Genomic DNA, 20,072 nt, shown 5'->3' on the forward strand with positions numbered 1-20,072 from the left:
GAACAGGCTGGGGCAAATTTTTCCTACAGTTAATGACTGCCACACATCCCTGGCAGCTTGTTTACAACTTCTCTTTAGGGAACCTTGAGGGTTAGAGAGTTTTAGCTGGATTTACAACACGAGCCATACCTCAAACAAATCATAGCCCTCAGCTTCCACCCTGTCGTAGGGCCGGATGATGCCGTCCTCCCGGATGAGCCGTGGGGGACGCAGGTTGGACACTTCTTCAGTGGATTCTGCCACCCTGCCATGGACAGTGCAACAGTATTCTGGTCAACTGAACACATTTCTGAGTTTCCCCAATATATCCCTTGCCACATAGCCCACTGACACCCCCTGGGTACCCTCCGGATGCAAAGACACGCTGCTAATAATAAATCAAAAGTAGCATCAGCCAATTGAACAGCTACAGAACAATTTGGAGAAGGTTACTCCCAACTGCAGATAATTTACTGAGGGTTCTCAAGTATATTAAACACACTACCCAAAAGTCCCCTTAAAACACAAGAAGCTCCTGCTGACCAAATTTCTAACTGGGAATTTTTACTCCGAAAATTTCAATGGTCTAATATTTTACAGTAAGTTTAAATGACATTTAGGTATTTGCACTAAATAATACACAAAAGTAAAATTTACACAAGATCTTTAAATTACTTTCCCATCAGGGGAGGGAGTAAAAGGAGAAAAGTGATTAGTTATTGTCTACCTGAACTACAACACTGAAGCAGCAATTTCAGGATCCTTATAAAAGACATTCATTACGGGTTGCAAGACATTTCTCAACCTCACAAATCTTCTGCACATTGTACTTAACACCAGTAATTGTTTGGCACTACTGGACCAGTTTACCCCCTGGTACCCAACATCAGGGGAGTACTTTAACCCTGCCCTTGCCCCTGTACCTCTGGATGCCCTGGAAGGTGCTGCTGGCCATGTCCACGATGCCTCCGGTCGGCCGGGCCACCACTCCCACCAGCCCCTTCCCAATCCCTTTGAAGAATCCAGCTGCTCCTTCTTTTTTAGCCCCTGTAAAAGAAAGGGAACAAAGAAAAGAAATAGTTTTAGTGACCCTGAAGACATTAAGCACACAATTAAGCCATTGCTGCTCCAGGCTGCACGAGGAGTGGTTTGTATTGGAACAGCCCACAGCCACTGATTCCACACGATCCACCTGGACAAAAAGCTGTCCATGGAAAGTCACACGGTGCTTCCCGGTCTGTTCAGACACATCACTGTTCACTAAATACCTCCCCAGGCTCCAAAGGCAGCAGAACTGAGATGCTCACAAGATTCTCCCTCTCACACTTTCAGTCTGGACTGTAGGCCAAGAGATCAGTTCTTACAGGTTGACAGTAACAAATACTCTGAGGACAGTCAGATGCACAAATATAATGGAAGATAACTACTCCTATATGAAAATTACATGTCTCTGGTGATACATAACTATGGAAGAGCCAAAAGAGGTTTAGAAAGCATGTGTGTTCATCCACCAGTGAGATACACACCAAAGTATCACCCAAAAGCTGTAAAATACAACACTGACTCCCAATACTGAAATCTCTGTGACCTGGAGATTAGTAAGAGGCATTTTATCTTGGATAATATTCATTATCTACCATACTGATGAAGTAACAGGAATAAATACCAATTTCAGTCATAAAACCAAATTTGCTTTTTAAGATTTTTCCAACTTTTGGAGTCCCAAAAAATTTTAATTTATTTTATTATTTTTAGTATCTTTATTCTGGCTTTAAACAATAAATTGGGTACTACAGCAGCCCTAACAAAATACATCATGAGCACAAACCATTCCTTGACTCATACAAAGGTTGAAAAGGTGGTAAGCCAATAATAAAGATATTTGAGGAAATCATAATTAGAAATATAAATCTTGCTATGCCTTAGCATCACTACACTTAGATTGACATTTCTTAAAATTACAAAATAAATTGTAAAGGACTGCAGTGCAGTGCAGCCCTAGTGCTTACCTTCCACTGGTTTAGTGATTATGCCTGTCACACCTCCAACAACACCCTAAAACAAAGAAGAGAATAAAGTTCCCACTTAGGAACTGGAATGCTGTAAGTCCAACTGGCCAACCAGCTGTCTCACATACTTCATTTTAAAACTTTATAAAGTTCAGGATCAGAAACACTGTGTGTTTGGGGTTTTGGCTTTGTTTCTTTCTTTGACTTTATATTTTTAAGAAAATTATAACTGAGGGAAAGTAGAGAGGGGGAAAATCTGAACCAGTTGAAGAAACATTTATGCTGGCAGGACTAATAAATCTGTTGTATGGTAATCAGCAGCCTTGCAACAATTAAGTAATTATTTCCCTTTCACTACTAAGAGGAAGCTGCCAGAATTCCCAGTCATGAGTAAGTGATACCAATTAGGGCAAGGTAAATTAACAGCAAATAACTCTCCACAAGACTGGAAAGGTCAAGTCGTTGAAAGACACTAAGGCAGATGAATGAAAATGCCCTGAGGTAACTTCCAATATCTTAGAAACAGTATCAGAATCAACTCCACAATGTTTACTATTTAATAATTACTTAGAGATAAATTGACTGTTTTTATTTGGAATGGAGTGTGATGGAAATTATTACAAGACTTAATTTGCAGTCATAAAATACAGACCCTCTCAGTCACTGTTTATGTGAGGTTTTTCTCACAGAGAGAAATAGAAGTGATCTTTCAGCAACCAGAAAAGGCTCCCAATTTCAGATAACCAAAAAATACAGTGATTGCACAGCTTCTCTTACAGAAAAAAAATATCTCCAACCTAATGTAGTACTTACTTTTATACATATTCTTGCTTATACTTCTATACATATACTTGCTTCATGCTCCCATTCCTTAAAGTCAAGAAAATGCAGCAGTTTTGTACGACCTCAGCATAGAGAAAGTAATTTCTACTACAGTTCACAGCCAGCTGACTGGAATGACAGAATTGACTGCAAGGTCAGGTAAGGGCCCAGGTACTTTAATTACCTCACACATTGGTTGCACACAAGTAACTGTTTATTTATATAATGCACAGGAGCACTCAGTGTCACTTCCTACACTTTTCCTTTCCCAGACCCCAGCCTCAGTTCCCCTGACCAGAAACATGAGCTCAAACACTCCCCTGAGGCTGCTCCAAAGCACTGCCTGTTTGCCTCTCCCGTTCAGCTCGTGAGCTGACAGAGAAGGCAGCAGACCTCCTTGCACGTATTTTCCAGCTTGGATTACAGGCTGGCCCATCACACCCCCCTCTCCAAGCTCATACCCGTAACAAGCCTTTTCCTCCCTTGGCCAGGCTCTCCCCAAAGTCCTTTGGCTGCCGACCCATTTCCTCTCTCCTTTTCTGCTGGAATTCTTCATCCAGAGTAATGGCAGCCAGGCCTTTTCCAACAGTGCCAGTGATCCTGGACACCACCCCTGCTGCACCACCTGAGGGAACAGGGCAGACAGGAGGAGTTCTTGCACAGCTTAACAGCAGACAGCACACGAGAAGTTCACAGCAAATCCCCTTCATAGTTTAGATATGATGAATTTACACAGAGCAAATCCCACAGGTTGTCCATGAGAAGACTCCAGGATCTGCTCTGAAGTCCATATACCCAGAAAAAGGGAACTCTTACATCAGTTCACTACATGTTACATAACATATTGAATGAAATAATATTTTCTCTAATTACTGTAAGACACAGCTGAATAAAAACCTAAGGTAATTGTAACAGTAGCCGGTCTTAAAAACACTTCTCAGGCTCCTCCAGACATTTTAGGTCCATTAGAATTCTGTTTCTTATTCATCCACAGCATGTTACTAATTCAGTTACATATTCAATGTTTCTCAGTTTGGTTGCTCAGCCTACAAAGCAGACATTTAGACAGTCTCAGGTAAATTAGGTGTGAATGATCCACATCACAAATACTGACCACAGTGTGACAAACTTAAATACTCATCAGGGAAATACCATGGAGGTATTTATCAAAGCAGTAACATACCCACTGTGTGGCCAAGGAGACTCCTAACACCAATCACAAAGCCTTCAGCAAATTCTTCAGGTCCTTGAACAGCACCCTAAAAATGAAGTTTATTAGAAACAGCAAAAACTATGCCTTGATTCATCTGTTTCAAGAATAACTAGCCACTCCTTTACACTGATGCAAGTAAGGCCACATGATTATGTCATTTCTTTAAAATTAACATTAAAAACATTACTTTCTTACCTGTTCAGGGTGTGGAGTACAGTGACAGCAAAGCTACAGCCCTACCAGTATATTCTATTAGCCTACTATAAATACTCAGTTAAAGAATCAGGGAGTCATACCTGGAATGGCTCATAAAAGAAAGCTTCCACTCCCTCAGACAAGCCTCTGATTAAGCCAAATGGATTTCCAAGAACATCTAATCCAAGCACAAGGACATACATCTGTTTCAGGAACTAAATAGTGGGGAGAGGAAAAAAAGGCAAACCCCAATTTACGAGCTGTTGTTACGCACAGTTCACAGCAGAACCCAAAGCTGGTACATTCTTTAATTTACCACCCAAGGAAGGTGTTAGAATACTCAAGTGTTCCTACTAGAATGAAGATAGGCTTAGGCAAATGATGTATTATATGTACAGACAACTAATATTACTGAACTATTACATTTACTTTTACTATTACTATTACAACTATTACTGAAGAAAGGCAAACATAAAAAGAACAGAAGGAATAATTTAAAAAATTTTAAAACACATATAAGGACACTTCTGTGTTCACATTTTCGTAACTGTGTCACCAGATCCCTACTCCAGCACCATGAAATAAAAAATTAGCAGCTTTCAGAGGTATTCACCTTTTCTTTCCTATTTTCTACATTCTCTAAAGCACATACTCAAAATTTTACAAAAGACTTGACTAAATCAACTTACTTGTTCACTGTAATGTCTAACAACTCTCTTCATCAGTTGATCTCTCTTGTAGAACTGGTATTTAATCTCAAAGAAAGCAAGTCTGAAAGACAAGTAATCACACATTATAGATACCCTTCCTCCTTCAATTCCTTCAGATAATCCTGAAGCCCAGTTCTCTTAAAAAGGATCCCAAACCCATTATCCCTCCATTCCTCCCTTTCCCTTAAGGCTGTATAAACTTACACCTGAGTCAGTCAGCAAAGTTTACCATGCATCCAATCATTAAGTGTAGAGTAGCTTTAGTCAAAGTATTAAAAAAAAATCCAGCAATTTTATTATCTTACTTGAAAATAACATCATCCACGTCTGTCAGAGTGGCTCCAATGCTTTTCAACAGCAAATTCAGGGAATGGATGGCTATCATGTCTTCCCCCTTATCTGATGCTTCTCCACCAGAAGCCAGAGACAAACTCAAATGCAACTGGCAAGATAAAATTAGTAAAACAAGACAAATCAAGACCAAAACAAAAACCCCAAACCACAGTAGACAAATTTTGTGGTGCATATGCAAAAAAATCAGTGGTGAAAGAGTGGTAAGTGTATTTTGACTCTCTGACAAAATGTGCAATTTCAACAAACATGCTTGTGCTCACATTGGTATTAATTTGATAATATAGGTACCTATTTATATTTAACATAGGTATGTAGTCATATTCCCATGCAGAGGAGTGTCCAATTGCCCGAGAAGTTTAATTTTACACAGTAAACCTCTGTGTAAACCATGAGTTAAAAATTAAATTGATTTACTTAAGTAAAATTTAAATTGATTTACTTAAGTAAAATTTAAATTGATTTACTTAAGTAAAATTTAAATTGATTTACTTAAGTAAAATTTAAATTGATTTACTTAAGTAAAATTTAAATTGATTTTACTTTACTAGCTTGTGTGTATTTTTGCAACTAGTCACTCTTTGGAGGAAACATGAGCTTTGAACTGTCTTTGACACTGTAAAATACAAAATTTTTTTAGTGTTGGTAAGACAAAAATACTCACACACTTTTCTTAAGAGTGGAAAGGGCAACAGAAAACTATTTTCCTCTTCCCTTGTTCATCACCATAACCAATATTGTCCCTTCTAGTCACTCACCAGAGGGCACAGCAGTTAACCTGTATGATTTAACTGCTTCAAGATTCCCAATTTTCACAGTCTTCCCACTATCCAGTGGTTTCAAATATCAAGATAAGTCTACTGAAGTTAGGTGAAAAAAACTAGGAGAGAAAAAGAAGCCCCTTCCTGTAGTTAACAAGCAGCTTGTCTGACATTTCAAATAAAGATGTAAAAGAAACTTAGAAGTTCTTACTGTTTCTTCAACAGCTTTAGCCAGACTGGGCAGAGGATAATGTTTAAATACCACAAATGTCTTGTTGCTCCCAATGCTTTCCCTGGCTCCACCATTCTCTTCTAAGTTTATAAGCACAGTCATATGAGAAAAAAAATCCAAGAATCTAAGAGCATCCTAACAGACACCTAATGAAATTACTAAAAACCTGAAATTAGGGTTTATGTGAGAAAAGGAAAGGAAAGTAAGTAAATTTTCCCCTCTAAATTCTTATTCAATCTGATAGGCTGAGAGGAGAATTCTGCTAATTCAGGATAATGTCTAATTACTGATGATCTTTCTTCTCTTCCTTCAAAAAATCTCACTGCTTCAAGAGAGACATGAAGACAAGCCATGGAAGTGTATTTTGTAACAGTTTCTGATACATTACTTGGGCACTTCCAGGCCAATATCTTATCTGGCTTTCATTATCACATTGACTCTCCCACTTCGTGATGGTTAAGAGTCTGTTTGTACTCATGGGTGACAAAGCAAGTTTTCCAACAAAGTATTAAATTCTAGAGGACAAAACCCCCACCAGGGATGTATTTACTATAAGGAATTAAGAGATGATTAATATCAGGTGTTGTATTAACCAAATATCTCTCTATAGCATACCTTAATTGGAGAAATATGGAAATGTTCAAAGAAGCTGAGCATGGACAGGTCTGTCAGGGAAGACTCCATCAGCTCAGTGTTAAGTGCATCCACATCCTGCTGAATTAATTTAGACTGGTATTGTCATTTAAAAATGAAAAGGAAAAAAAGAAAGTTAATCTCATCAGCATATACATAATGTAATTAATCATATATCTAAATATATGTCATATATAGAGAGAGTAGAAATAACAATCATAGTCAAATACAGTTAATTACTTAAATATAACTGTATTAATGTATTTCTTGTATCCAGGGTAAACAAAAAAACCCCCAAACCAACGACACAAAAAAACCACACCACAACCCCACAAAAACAAAAAAACCCCCTCCCCACATACACAGCAATTCAACAATTTCTGGGTCATTTTTTCATTTTCTATTATACTGATATTCACTTAAATTCCTCAGTCATTCAAGGTATCAATTCCATAGGTTCTTCATGGTATTTTTTATTTCCTCACAAAACTACAATTTTTATACAGAACATCTGAAAATATAATTCCTAAGAAAAAGAAACTTGTAAAAAAGACTCTTCTATGTCCAGCAGAACAAAATGGGACCTGAGGGTCCACCTATATAAGATTTTATTTAGAGCTGTGAAAAATCTATTCCTTCTACTCTCTAAAGACAAGACACTGTAGACTAACAGACAAATACAAGCCCACTCTGTAAAATCTGCCCTTATTTCTCATACACCCTTAACACTCTGTAGTCACAATTAAAACCTTTGTGTCATCCATTAATGAAACATTAAAAGAGCAGAAAACAGCTACACACACTCAAACTCAGTTACTCAAACTTGTCATTCAGTCATGGGCACAGCCAATGTTTAACAGAAATACCAATACTAATTGAAAACCATCTTATTATGTCCCTTAATTCACATTTGTGAAATGCAATATTCCCTTATTTAAATGGAAATTTTCAGGAAATTGCAACACTAAAACCAGGAAGGCCCTGTTCCAGCAAAAATCAATTTTCCTCATACATTACCCTTTGTCTTTCAGCTTCGGGGTCTGTAGATGGAGTGAAAAGTTCACTAAGTGCTCCTAAAAATCCCTGATCAATTTTCAGAGCCATTTCCTGGATAAGAACCATGAAGTACCTAAAATAAGAACACCAAACATGTGCATACTTGGAGAATTTTAACTGAAATATCACCTGCTTGCCCTACAGAACCGAAGCTTTGCAAGATTCACCATCTACAGTATCAACTGTCAGTGTACACTCAGAAATGCTTATTGACCACACAAACCTATATTACTGTAGGTTATTCAACCCTAATACTTTCAAAATTTACCTCAAAACCACCACCTAATAATTCCTACATTCCCACATTACAGTTCCAGGTCCTTCATGGATAACATAACCTGAACAACACTTTTCTTCCTCTTATCCAAGTGCCTCTCTTCAAGTCATATTATTGAACATTTATTTTATTAAAATTCACCGTCCTCAAATATTACACCCACACTGGCTGGGTAGAGATATTTGCATTAGAAACCATCAGTATAATGTTTTTGTCTCATTTTTAGTGCAAAAACTCCAGACATAGACATATTCACTAAAGAACATTTTACACTGTTCTGAGACACATTAAGTCATTTGTTGTTAGAGCACCAAACACCAGCACTGTACAAACAGGCAGACACACAACCCTGGTACTGTAGTACCAGATGGACATAATTCTGATTACTGAAGAATTTGCATAACAGCCCCATCATGTGGTCAGCCCCTATTTTCTAAAAACAAGTTCCTTTCAGAACAATGTTTTTTCACAGGACATTTAAAAATCCAGCCAAAAGTCAAGAGTTGTTTGCATAGGAGAACATAAACTGTAGAGCAAAGTTCCCTTCTAAAATAGATTTAAAATATATTAAATCCCTACAATTGTGTTACACCACGCTGTTAAACTCACTTGAATTGCAGCACTTTGCTGTATTCGTTGAATCTAGTGATGACACTGATGTCAATGAAGGGTTTTGGTTCTAAACAGAAAAAAAAAAAGTTAAGGATATGCCAAAAACAAATTGCCAAGTTGTTACTTGGCTGAATAAATCTGATATTACCATCTATCAAATTTATAATAAATCTGATAAGGCTTTCCCTTACCTGAATCCAAAGCAATCGACTTGGGAGGGAGTACAGGGTGGAACACAACAGGAAACATGGATCCTGGTAACTGATTATCAACCTAAAACATTATGGCATCATTACAGGAATATTTTAGTGACACCATAAACACAATTCCCATTTTAGAAGGCTTGAGAAACTTGAGACTGTATTCAAGAAGAATGTCATCCTTATTTGGGGGGAAGGAGGGCAGAGTAAAAGGATTGCTCTCATTTTATTGTGGAATGGTATCCATTAGTTATAAAAGGTCAGATGGTGGGAAGTGTTGTACAAGGAATGCTTCCAGAGGGTCACACCCATGGAGACTCCCAGGGGCTGCACTGAGGGCACACACTGACTGGAACAGTGAAAACTGCCTTCAGCCAAAAGCAAAACCAAGCTGCTGCTCTGAGCACCACATGCAGTGGAGATACTGCTGCACAGACATGGATAAAACCAAAGCCCTCATGGGCCTGCTGTCAGAGACTGAAATGGTTAATGATTTATGCATTCCAGGATTGCCAAGGGACTTCTGCAGGCTTCTGCAGGACTCTTGCATTACACCTCCGATGGCCCATCAAAGCCCATCCCTCCCCCTCTGCCCATCTTGAAAGGCAGGAAAAACCCTTTTGCCAGACCCCTCACGGGAACTCAGCACAGACCCAGGAGATGTTGGGGGCTCGTGGCATGGCCTGGGACACTAACCATGGATATAATAACTCATAACTTCTTGGAGTGTGGGGGCTTCCCTCCTTCACCCCCAATGGACCAAGGCCACACCTCAACTCACGGACATGGAAGCTGCAACTCCCAAGTCCCATTGCTGGACCCCGTGGGTGGTGACTATAGACAGCCTTCCACTCTCAGCTTTGCTTTCCCTTACTCTCCTTACCCTTATCCTGGCTTTCCTTTCTCTCCCTTATGCATTTTCCCCCCAGGGGTTATCCCTGTGATAGATGATATAGATGACAACATCCAAAATGCTGACATACCTGTTCAAACAAAAGTGTTAAAATGAACCCTACCTAGATATGTTTTCAGACACTGATTATTCAGTGTCGTTTCACTCTAATCCACCCCAAGGGAACTATTGATAAGAACCTGGGTTACCCCCCCTTTTTCTGGGGTGGGTTGTAACACCTGCCCAGTGCCCAGCCAGGAGGGAGGGCGGTACCTGCAGCCAGTAGAGCTGGGCCCGTAAGCTCCTCTGGTGAGGGGACTGTTTGAATTCCACCTGAATTCCCGACAGGAAGTTCCGGCGGATGCTGCACCTGACCGGGAGACGCATTTCCATGGGAAACTTACTGAAGTTCACCTGGAAATGTAAGAAAGCAGAGCTAATGCAGACTGAGAGATAACCAAATGTTCTGTCCCTGTAAACAGACCAGCAAATAAAACCTGTGGGTTTCCTTATTTCCTGATCTGATCACATGGCTACTGAATTACTCCACACATTCTCTGCATGGAAAGGAACAAAAACCCAAAAGTCAGTCTGATAAAGACATTAAATTGTAGCTTTAGTTGCCCCAAACAGAAACCTCTGTGCCACCTTAGTAACTGTTTCTTCCTGAGTTCTATATTACACTGGATAATTACAGATATTCACACACAGCTCATTACTTTCCCAGCTGATGCTTTTAACCTGATCCTGAAACACGAAGAAAGAAAAAGCTCTCCTTTATTTGGAGACAAATATAATGACAGATACAAGGTTTGATACCATGTACTATAAATGCACCACTGCCATGTGCAAAACCGCAGTGTTCACAGCTGAGGGGATGTGCATGTTTTGCAAATGAAAGGATGATACAGAAAACAAGGCTGATTATGGTACCATAAAATGCCTGTGTTGAACTCGACCTTTCAAACACATTAAGTTTATGCATGGAACACAGGTATGGACAACTAATGCCTGAGAGAGCTCAGGTAAGTGAATTAATTTCCAGATTCTGAACACCACAGGCTCCTTTACCATCTCAAGCAATGGAAACTGCATCTTACTAAGAAGATAAAACTAAGGTTTCTACAAAGAATTTAAGGTACCTCAATGTGAATATAAGATTCACAACTAACATGCACATACCACAAAAAAACAAAATTCTTGGAGATTTTTGCTTCATAATACAAGTCTGGATAATGCCTCAATATTGCCTCAGTATCACCACAGTACAGAAACACTGTACTGTGTAAAATGTGTGACTATTCAATTAAAAAGATTGCTTTCTGGTTCTATTTCTCCTAAAACAGCATCTATCCTTACTTAGCAAAGCAGAAATCTGTTTTAGCTGTTGCACATGTTCTGCAAACACTTAAACTCCAAACATACCTCAGTGTTGCTGTCCAGTTTATGCCAACCAGGACCTTGGAAAGCTGTTTTTGAGAGATATTTCTGATAGGCTTGTTCCAACAGGTTTATTTGCTTTTGATTAAATGGTTTCCACTTGTGCCTTGGTTTCCTTTCCCAAACAACACCAGAACTGCAAGACAAATAACAAGGTTAACAATTTGAGGCCTTATACCTTTCTTGTGCATGCAAACAATGTAAAATATATTATTCTAATTTCTCAGGATCAAAAAAATTATTTCTCTAATATAAGCTAAAAAAGGAGGCAGTTAAATCCTATTGGTTCTAATTTCACAACAGGGGTAAAGGCAAAAACCTTATCTTTAATTAAAAAGGTTCCACCTAATTAAATTTGAAATATGTCCCTTTCAACTCTAGTATAAAAATTATAGTAAGCTGTCAAATTTTGATTTTTCAAAGGAGTGTTTAGACTTCCCCGTGCAGTACCTAGTAATTCCTATGTAAGAGATTTCTTTTTTATTTTCATTGTTAACTAGAGAAAGCCCAAGGCCATGGATTGAGAGGTTTATTTCTTGGTCAGGTTGCTCCAGCTCCTCTGCTTGTCGTGCTTTAGAGACCAAAGCAACATCATCAGTGAAGAGCAGCACCCGCTGCCGCCCATCCAGGAAGGACACCCAGTGGATCTGAGTGTTGGCATTGTAAGGGAACTGCCCACAGTCATCCTGCATTGGGGGAAGAAAGGATATTAATGAGTAAATCCATGCTGCTGCTGTATGTTCCAAGCAAGTTTACAGACACACACAAAGCAGAACTCAGTGTTCTCCTGCTTTGTTTGCTTTACTGCCTCATGGTGATTCGGCTGCAGCTCGAATCCAAACACTGAAAACAAGCTGGAGGTTGGGATATTCCAGTTTGGAATTTAAGTGTTACTTTTCACAACAAAAATTGCTAAAATTAATTGCAAAAATCTTCTGGCTTTCCACTCCGAAAACTCAGGGCGCTTTGGCTTCAAATATTTGCTATTCTTTATTTCCTTGTGAGTTATCACAAACATCAGTGACATGAAGTTAATAAAGATGAATCACTAATTACACAAAGAATTACTAGAGCTAACAATACAAGCTATCAACTAAAACATAATGCCATAGCACTAGTATGTAATAAAGGAAAGGAGGGGCTTTTTCCCCCTTTTGTAAACTAAACATTCCAGCAATATTTGTGGTTTAGAATAATACTGGAAATCATTAGGAAACAAAGGCCTTCACAGCAACACAAAAGGTAATGGGAAAGAAGGCAATAAATTACAAACCACAAAACAGCAAAACCAGACAACTATTAGGATCTCTGCACTTCAAATGCAGATATTCCTTATTTTTTAATTTGTGAGGCAAAATTAAGATAATTGAAGCCCTTTTCTCAAAAGCCCCAAATAATCATAAATGTAAACATAATTATACAGTAAGGAAATCAGTTTCAAAGTCAAAACATTTTAAATGTAAAAAAATTGACCCAAAAAAGTGTTTATACAGTAAAGCTGACTGGATGTGGTTAACTGAGTTCAGTTGAGTGAAATTAAACCCATTCCCAGCAAAAATGAAACAAGAACTTACTTTCCTGTCCCTCCTTTTAGCTACTAACCCTTTTTAATTTTCTTAACTGTGCCCAGTCAACAGAAAAACAACCTCTGAAGAATTCAGATTTTAGTGTAAGGTGCAAGCAGGCAGCTATTTAGAGACAGGCACATAGGACTTCATTTAGCCCACAATCCAGTTAAGTGAGAAAAACCTTCCTCCATGAATGTTTGCTTCCCATTCTCCAACAAAACACTTGCTCTGTCTTATCCCAGAATTACCTCTGCTTACAGTTCTACTGTCCCTGTTTCTCTCAGTCATTTTCCATCTTGGTCATTATTATTAGTTTGCCCCCACTTCACACGTTCTCCTGTTTTAGTTCTGCCTGAGTTACAAACATGGAAATAGCTCTCAGGGAGCAATTCAGAATTCTCTGCTCCATACAAGCATTTCCCACAGGAAGTGAGAGTCACAACAGTGGGGGTTTTCTCCATCTTTAGGGAGATACTTAAGGCAAATGCAGCACTGCTGGAAAACTGGTGAATTATTCATCCTCTCTACCCTTTAGATACTTCCACAGCTCCTACACTTGATGCTCCTTCTTCCATATTCACAAAAACCAGAGCAAATGCAAGCTGCAGTTTGTGTCTGATCCTCTGAATATATTAATCTAAACATCCAAAATCTTGCTGCTTGACAGGAGGCTCAAAGGCCTCTTACAAGACAAGACAGATGTGAAGTTACTGAGGAAGCTTTCTGCCAGGTAGTTTTAACCTTGTAACAGTCCTAGCTTGGTTCAGCATTTACTTGTCCCCTTCTGAAGCTTACCTTCAGTAGGTCATGTTCACCAAAATTTTGGCAGTAGCCCCAAGTCAATTTTCTTGGTTTGGTTGGATCTGTCCAGGCAAACAGGCACACTTGCCTTGGTTTCAACTCCATTTCCTCTTGTAATCCACTGCAGGGTAAAAGCAAAGCAGCAAAATAACAGCATTCACTGGTTAGGAGCAGTGGTGGAAGGGGAGCAAGCAAATCACAGGGCTAAATCCTCCCCCCCTCCACCTCCTGGGGTGAGGTGGGAAGGAGCCAGGCCATCCACTCCAAACAAGGCCAGCTGGAGGTTCACCAGCTCTTGGGGAACCAGGATTTATACTCCCACTGTATTCTCTCCACTTTCTCAAACTATGAGGAAGACAAAATACTTCATAAAAAGAATATGAGAAAGAAAAGGGGTTTTCATCTCTTTTTCAAGGTCCCATAATGGTAAAAGAGAACTCCTTTCCTCCCCAAGGGTCCCCCCTGGTTAAACAATCAGTGGTGAACAGTGTCCTGTACCTCTGTCTGTATCTGAGGCAGTCCCACGGGGTGTGGTTCACAATCAGGGCCGGGGCAGCTCCCTCATGGTAATCAGAGAAGCTTATGAGAGTAGAGTGCTCCGAAACATTCACGTCCACCAGCAAGCCCCCATTCTGCAGAAGGAGTCAGACAAAGTCCAGTATTTGTTCCATACATAAATTCAATTGAGAACAGACTCAACTGCTGTTTTTAGATCAGTCTTTCGCTGCCCTCTTACAAATGAAATAAGGAAATGTCCCCTGCATCATCTAGTAACAGCAAGCTCAAACACATTGGTTGATGACTTTAGGCGGGTATCAGTAGCATCCACAAACTCCTTGTTGATTTAATTGGAAAAATATATTAAAATTAAAGATTTTTATTCAAATAACTTCATTTGGCCAAGTTCAGTAAAAAGTAAAGGTGATAATTCCCTTCTCCTTCTGTTACAAAACTTAATCACATTTAAAACTGCAGGTTCCTGCATACTCCTTAAAAATGTGAAGGTCTAGACAAACTTTAGTGTAAGTTTGTAAAGTACAACAAATATACCAAAGGAACATTAACAAAAAGAGCAGAAAAGTTCTGTTCATTAAACCTCTAAACATTTCATCCTGAGTCTTTCTCCTAATGGCTTCCCAGTATATATGGAAGATATTTCTGAAGCATGTACAGCACCACTTTTCTCATTTGCTTACACAGAGGAGGTACTTCATGCTTTCCCTTTGGGATTGTCTCTTCAGACACCTTTCTCAAAATGCTCCTCTAGCAAGATAAATTGATTTTTCTGCTACATTATAAGATCTGGAGAAGGGGTGGGAAGGGACACATCCACCTTTGAAAAAGATGCTTCAGGAAACTGGAGAGCTGGATTATCCTCACAATCACTTGCATTTCAGTTACTTATGACAAGCAATACATCCAAAGCCTTGTCTGAACATGCTACATTTATATACACATTCTGTAATGTTAGGCTAGGGGGAGTTCTGAAATCAGTAAGATTCAGCTGTTTGACTCATAAATTAGTTTGCCCACAAACTGTGTGTGTCCAACATGCAGTGGATTACCAAGAAAACAAAAAATACAATCCATTTTAGGATAACTATTTAAACAAACTGAAGGCACCCAAGACACTCCCTGTGCAAAACCCCAGATGTCAAGAGGCATTTTAGCCTTCTAACATTTGAACTTAATAGTAACAGAGTTGTTCATCTTCTTATAGGGTTAACACCAGTAAATCACCCTGACTACACAGCTACAAAAATATCAACAACTCTGCAAACTCGATTCACAACCTTTTTTATGCCCCAGAACTGAAGGGCAGTGTATACACAGTTTAATCTGGATGATTTTGGTGAGTCAAGCTACCAGATGGCTAAAATGGAGTTTAAGAAGGGAGCACACAAAGGCAGTCTCACCAATTCCTCCAGTCTCAGCAGAGTCCCATTATCCTGGGCGTTAAACAGGAAAGGTTTGGATGGGCTCTCATAGCCAACTACTCTGACACAAAGTTCACCAGAGGAGTTTTCAGGCCAGAATGGAAGACACTGTGAAACAAGAAATACATGTGACTTTAACAGTTCCTGTATGTTCAGTACAGTGAGCCAGCAGGAAAACAAACAGGCTGGTGACTATTTCCCATGCCTTAGTCCTTACCCAAGTATCTCCTGATGAACATCTCAGCTACATTTACTAAGTTCCCCAAACTGAAGGACTTCATTAATGTACCAACACATGCAACCTGTGCTGCTCAAGTTCCCCTGAGATGTGAGGTACCCATGTCATCCATCACAAGTGACAGCTCCCATGAGAGAACTGCTCTTTCCTCAAGTGACACCTAGAGACCAGTTGTTTGCCTACAACAACTTCCAAAGGGAAAACCACAAAACATTCATTACCTCTGAAGCTGAGATATAATTCCATTTATTAGTTGGAAGAGAGCCATTAGGACCAATTTCTCCAACTTCAAGTTCCAAAGAAGATTTGTTTGCTATTGTGTAGAATGGAGTGAAGGTAACTATCCTGGTCAGGTTAAAACTGCTCATTTTGATGCTGACTCCAACCTGTCAAACAAGGACAATTTGAGCAAACAATCAAAAGCAAGCTCAGAAGAAAAGTCAGGATGGAAAAAAAGGAAAAGCCAACGCTCTAATTACAAAACCTGGCACACAACACTCCTGGCTCTGAACACCTGAAATAAAAGAACCAATGACATGGAGTAAAGTCAGCAAATTATGCAACACAATTAACAAAACAGTCAAGTAACATTCTGTAGCTGTAGCATTTTGTAGCTGTAGCATTTGTGGAGAAAACCCAACAGGAATCCTCTAAAGTAAATAAAGACAACCTAAAATGACCATTACCATATATGGAAACACAACTCCCCACATATCTTTATTCTGCTTAGTCGTGGAAATGTAGTCTTGGATAAAGACCGAAGATCCAAACACTTGCAGTTAGGAATTATGCTGTCAACTCTTCTCTCCATTATGCACATTCACCATTGTGTTTTCAAACAGCCCAGAACTGCACATTTGTTATATAAACCACAATTAGGAATTCAACTGAAACTTCTGTTGGTGAAACTACCTGTTGACAGGTGCAGACCTGAACAGCTGGGGCATAAATGTTATTACCCTAAATGTTAAATATTTCCATGCCTTAAAAGCAGTGGAAGAAGTGAAACGAAGGCCTTAATGAGGGAAAGAGTCAAGGCAAAAGAACCCCAAGAGAGTTTCCTAAAACACAGAAGGATATCTTACCAGGTAGTCCATGTAATTGGCTGAACACCTCACACATCCATAGCTTCCTACAGTATCAAGGGAAAAGCTGCTGGACCAAGTGCTGGTTGAAATACAGAGCTGGATCTACAGACAAAAAACAACAACATGCAAAGTAACTCAATAAATTCACTGTAATCCCACAGCTTGTGCATTATGGAGTGCAATCATATCACATGGAGCAGTATAAAGACAACACATCAGTGCTTTCAAAACCTTCTGTAAGTTTAGATAACCTTAGAAAGTAGTATCATTATTCATATTCTGATTAGTCTGTGCCTGAGTTCTGGAGAAGATGTTACAGTACAAGGTAGAAAAACAGAGGAGCACTCATTGTCTGCTCATGGCAGCACACACATACATGGCAAAAAGCCTACATTTTGGGGTGCTTCACAAACTTGAAGAGGTGGGAGGAATAAACACTGTTTCTTCAACCAGTTTTTCAACTACTGTTGGGTAAGAAGAGTTATTTAAAAGGAATGAAGGGCCACTTCTGAAAAAATCTTCTACTGCAGTACTCTTTACTTGACCATGCAAACATCACACCAAAACAAAAAAAATCAAAACTAAAGAAATGTGTTTAACACAAAACAGCATATTTACAGTGTGCATTTTAAATGTCAAAGTACCAAAGAAAGCAACTGCCAAATGAGTCTTTAGACTTAAAAATGACATAAAAATATTCTTTATATGAAATATCTGTGTGTTTTCCCCCTCAGAGCAAGACTTTAAAATCAGCGTACCTTATTTTTACTAAAAATGTTTTTCTTTTTAAATGAGAACAAAACAATGTCTCTGTAGTCTGCTGGATGCTTCACGTGCGTGTCTTCAGCTCGGTACTGGAGAACACGGCAGGTCTTGTTGATGATCCAGTAGGGGCTGAACACGGACAGGACGAGGCGGCTCCCGACCCTCCTGGTGTGGATGTGCACGTCCACCGTCAGGGACGCTGCACAGTGCGACGTGAAGCACACGGGGAAAAACTCAGGCATCCCATCATGGATTTTAAGATGCCCATTCCAGTCTTTGCCTTGATATTTTAACAGCACGAGCTCCATTATTTCTCCACTGATTCTCGAATGGAAAACGTCTGCGGCGCTCCCTTCAGTTAATTCCCGGGCTTCTGCTGTTCCCTGGAGCAGAAGCAGAAGAGGTAAATTAAGATTTTAATACATAAAATTAAGGCATTCAAAACCCAGCATTTTATTCTCTTGCAAGATGCAAATTTCAGATATCTCAGTACAATGTGTCCTAATCTCCCATCACTTTTATTTGGGACTGATCCTCTGAATAATGTGAGATCCATTGCACTTTTCTTGCAGGACAGTAATAAATTCTTAATTAATTCTTAGTTCTGGGTTTCAGGAAGGCAAACTAGTTCCAATTTATTCCCTGTCTCCACTCACTCCCTTCTCTCACCCTCCCTCCTCCATGATTTCCAAAGGATTTTGGCAATGAGTTCTTACCCAATGCTTACACTCCTGGGTGTAACACTGAGCAGGACAGTGCTGCAGATGTACAGCCAGGGCTTTTCCCACTGAAGATCACCCAAGGCAAAAAGCCAGCAGCTCTGCCACACTATTTGGCAGCACCACTTTGCTCAGGCAGTAGCATCCCATACCAACAGCTTTCCTAATTTTTCCTAATAAAGAGTGTATTTTACTGTCTGAAATAGTGGCCAGGCTTCATTAGTCTAGGGATGTGAAGACAACAAGCACAGACCCATCTAGAGGTACAGTGACTTGAATTACTACTACAGAGATTTGAATTACTACTTTCTGGCTCCTCAACCAAGGTAATTGCACTCTGTCCTATGTGCTGTGACTCCAAGTACTGAAGAACACTGAAGGTAAGGAAAAGTGGGAATAGTGCCATCAGGATGTTGCACAGAAGTGGAAACAAGATCTAAATGAATGCCACAGCCAGTCCTGCAAACAGGACAGCCCAGAACAAACAAGGGTGGTGGTTCTAAATCCTCACATCTGTTGTATTTGCTAATATCACTCAGAGTTCATGAAGAAATATTAGATACTGAAAATACTGCATGGAGAGGGAAATGGTCTGTGTAGCATCCTGCAAAAATTCTTCCAGTTTGTGCAAGGATGACCCCACAATAATCATCAGTAAAGAATCAGTGTCAGAAGGGAGAGAAGCTGCATTTTCTATATGAAGAAAAGCTCTAGAAATTGAAGATCCTCTGTCTTATGCCTCTTCTTGAGAAGCAAAAGACATCTTGCAAAACACAAACAGTATCTCAGAAGAATGTAAAAGAAAAAGACCAATCCAGTACAGGATTCATATCTAAGGAGCAAGGCAGAGTTGGTCAGGTACATCCAAATTCAAAAAAATTAATCCCCAGAAGTCCCAGAATCAATCCATGATCTGCCTCATTCATTTACAATATAAAATACAAACCCCAACATTCATTATCTTACACGCTACATTCATCTGCACTTCTAAGTAAATACAGTCTTACTTAAAATTGAGTAAAGGATTTACAAATAAACCCTAAAATAACTTACCTCCAGTAAATATCTCAAGGAGTATGGCAGAAGATTCCTCACAGTGAGTGTGGGGTACAGGTGGATAATGTAGGCTGGATCCCACTCCTCCTCATACGGTGAAATAAAACTGAGTTCATCAGGTACGGCTGTTGAGCTGATGATCAGAGGCAGGAAATTGGTCTCCATGGCTGGGCACTGTAACAAGCACTTCACTTCAGTGCTCCTGTGCAGCTCCTCCCTCCAGGCAATGTAAGTGGTGGACTCTCTGAACTGCCCCTCGAACACCCCCGTGGGCTGGACATACAGCTGACACCTGCAGGAAGGGGGCAGGAAGTGGGACACAACAGATTTGTATTGACAGACAACTTCACCCACTTTGAAGTCATTGCTAACACTCTACAGCACACTCACTACCCAATCACACAGTCACAGAATCAATGAGGTTGGAAAAGACCTCTGAGATCATGAAGTCCAACCTGTGACCCAACCCCACCTTGTCACCCAGATCATGGCACTCAGTGCCACATCCAGGCTCTGCT

At 39.7% G+C, this 20,072-nt stretch overlaps 1 protein-coding gene across 4 annotated transcripts in view; it reads right to left on the reverse strand.

The window, feature by feature from the left end:
• The window catches only part of VPS13C (vacuolar protein sorting 13 homolog C), an 85,321-nt gene that overhangs the window by 12,640 nt on the left and 52,609 nt on the right, over positions 1–20,072 (reverse strand). For all 4 annotated transcript variants that reach the window (XM_027712339.2, XM_039387831.1, XM_027712336.2 and 1 more), the window contains 22 exons: positions 19,552–19,846; positions 17,773–18,162; positions 17,012–17,116; positions 16,148–16,312; positions 15,668–15,796; positions 14,250–14,383; positions 13,746–13,872; positions 11,833–12,068; positions 11,368–11,518; positions 10,216–10,356; positions 9,042–9,123; positions 8,848–8,917; positions 7,923–8,034; positions 6,888–7,001; positions 5,234–5,370; positions 4,908–4,989; positions 4,320–4,433; positions 3,994–4,069; positions 3,272–3,435; positions 1,989–2,034; positions 903–1,026; positions 130–244 (listed from right to left, as the gene is read on the reverse strand). In XM_027712339.2, the coding sequence (XP_027568140.2) occupies positions 130–244; positions 903–1,026; positions 1,989–2,034; positions 3,272–3,435; positions 3,994–4,069; positions 4,320–4,433; positions 4,908–4,989; positions 5,234–5,370; positions 6,888–7,001; positions 7,923–8,034; positions 8,848–8,917; positions 9,042–9,123; positions 10,216–10,356; positions 11,368–11,518; positions 11,833–12,068; positions 13,746–13,872; positions 14,250–14,383; positions 15,668–15,796; positions 16,148–16,312; positions 17,012–17,116; positions 17,773–18,162; positions 19,552–19,846 (3,109 nt within the window). The remainder of the gene's footprint in view (positions 1–129; positions 245–902; positions 1,027–1,988; positions 2,035–3,271; positions 3,436–3,993; positions 4,070–4,319; positions 4,434–4,907; positions 4,990–5,233; positions 5,371–6,887; positions 7,002–7,922; positions 8,035–8,847; positions 8,918–9,041; positions 9,124–10,215; positions 10,357–11,367; positions 11,519–11,832; positions 12,069–13,745; positions 13,873–14,249; positions 14,384–15,667; positions 15,797–16,147; positions 16,313–17,011; positions 17,117–17,772; positions 18,163–19,551; positions 19,847–20,072) is intronic.

Source organism: Pipra filicauda, unplaced genomic scaffold, assembly GCF_003945595.2.
Source record: "Pipra filicauda isolate LSUMZ 115617 unplaced genomic scaffold, ASM394559v2 scaffold590_size258242_pilon, whole genome shotgun sequence".
Taxonomy (NCBI): Eukaryota; Metazoa; Chordata; class Aves; order Passeriformes; family Pipridae; genus Pipra; species Pipra filicauda.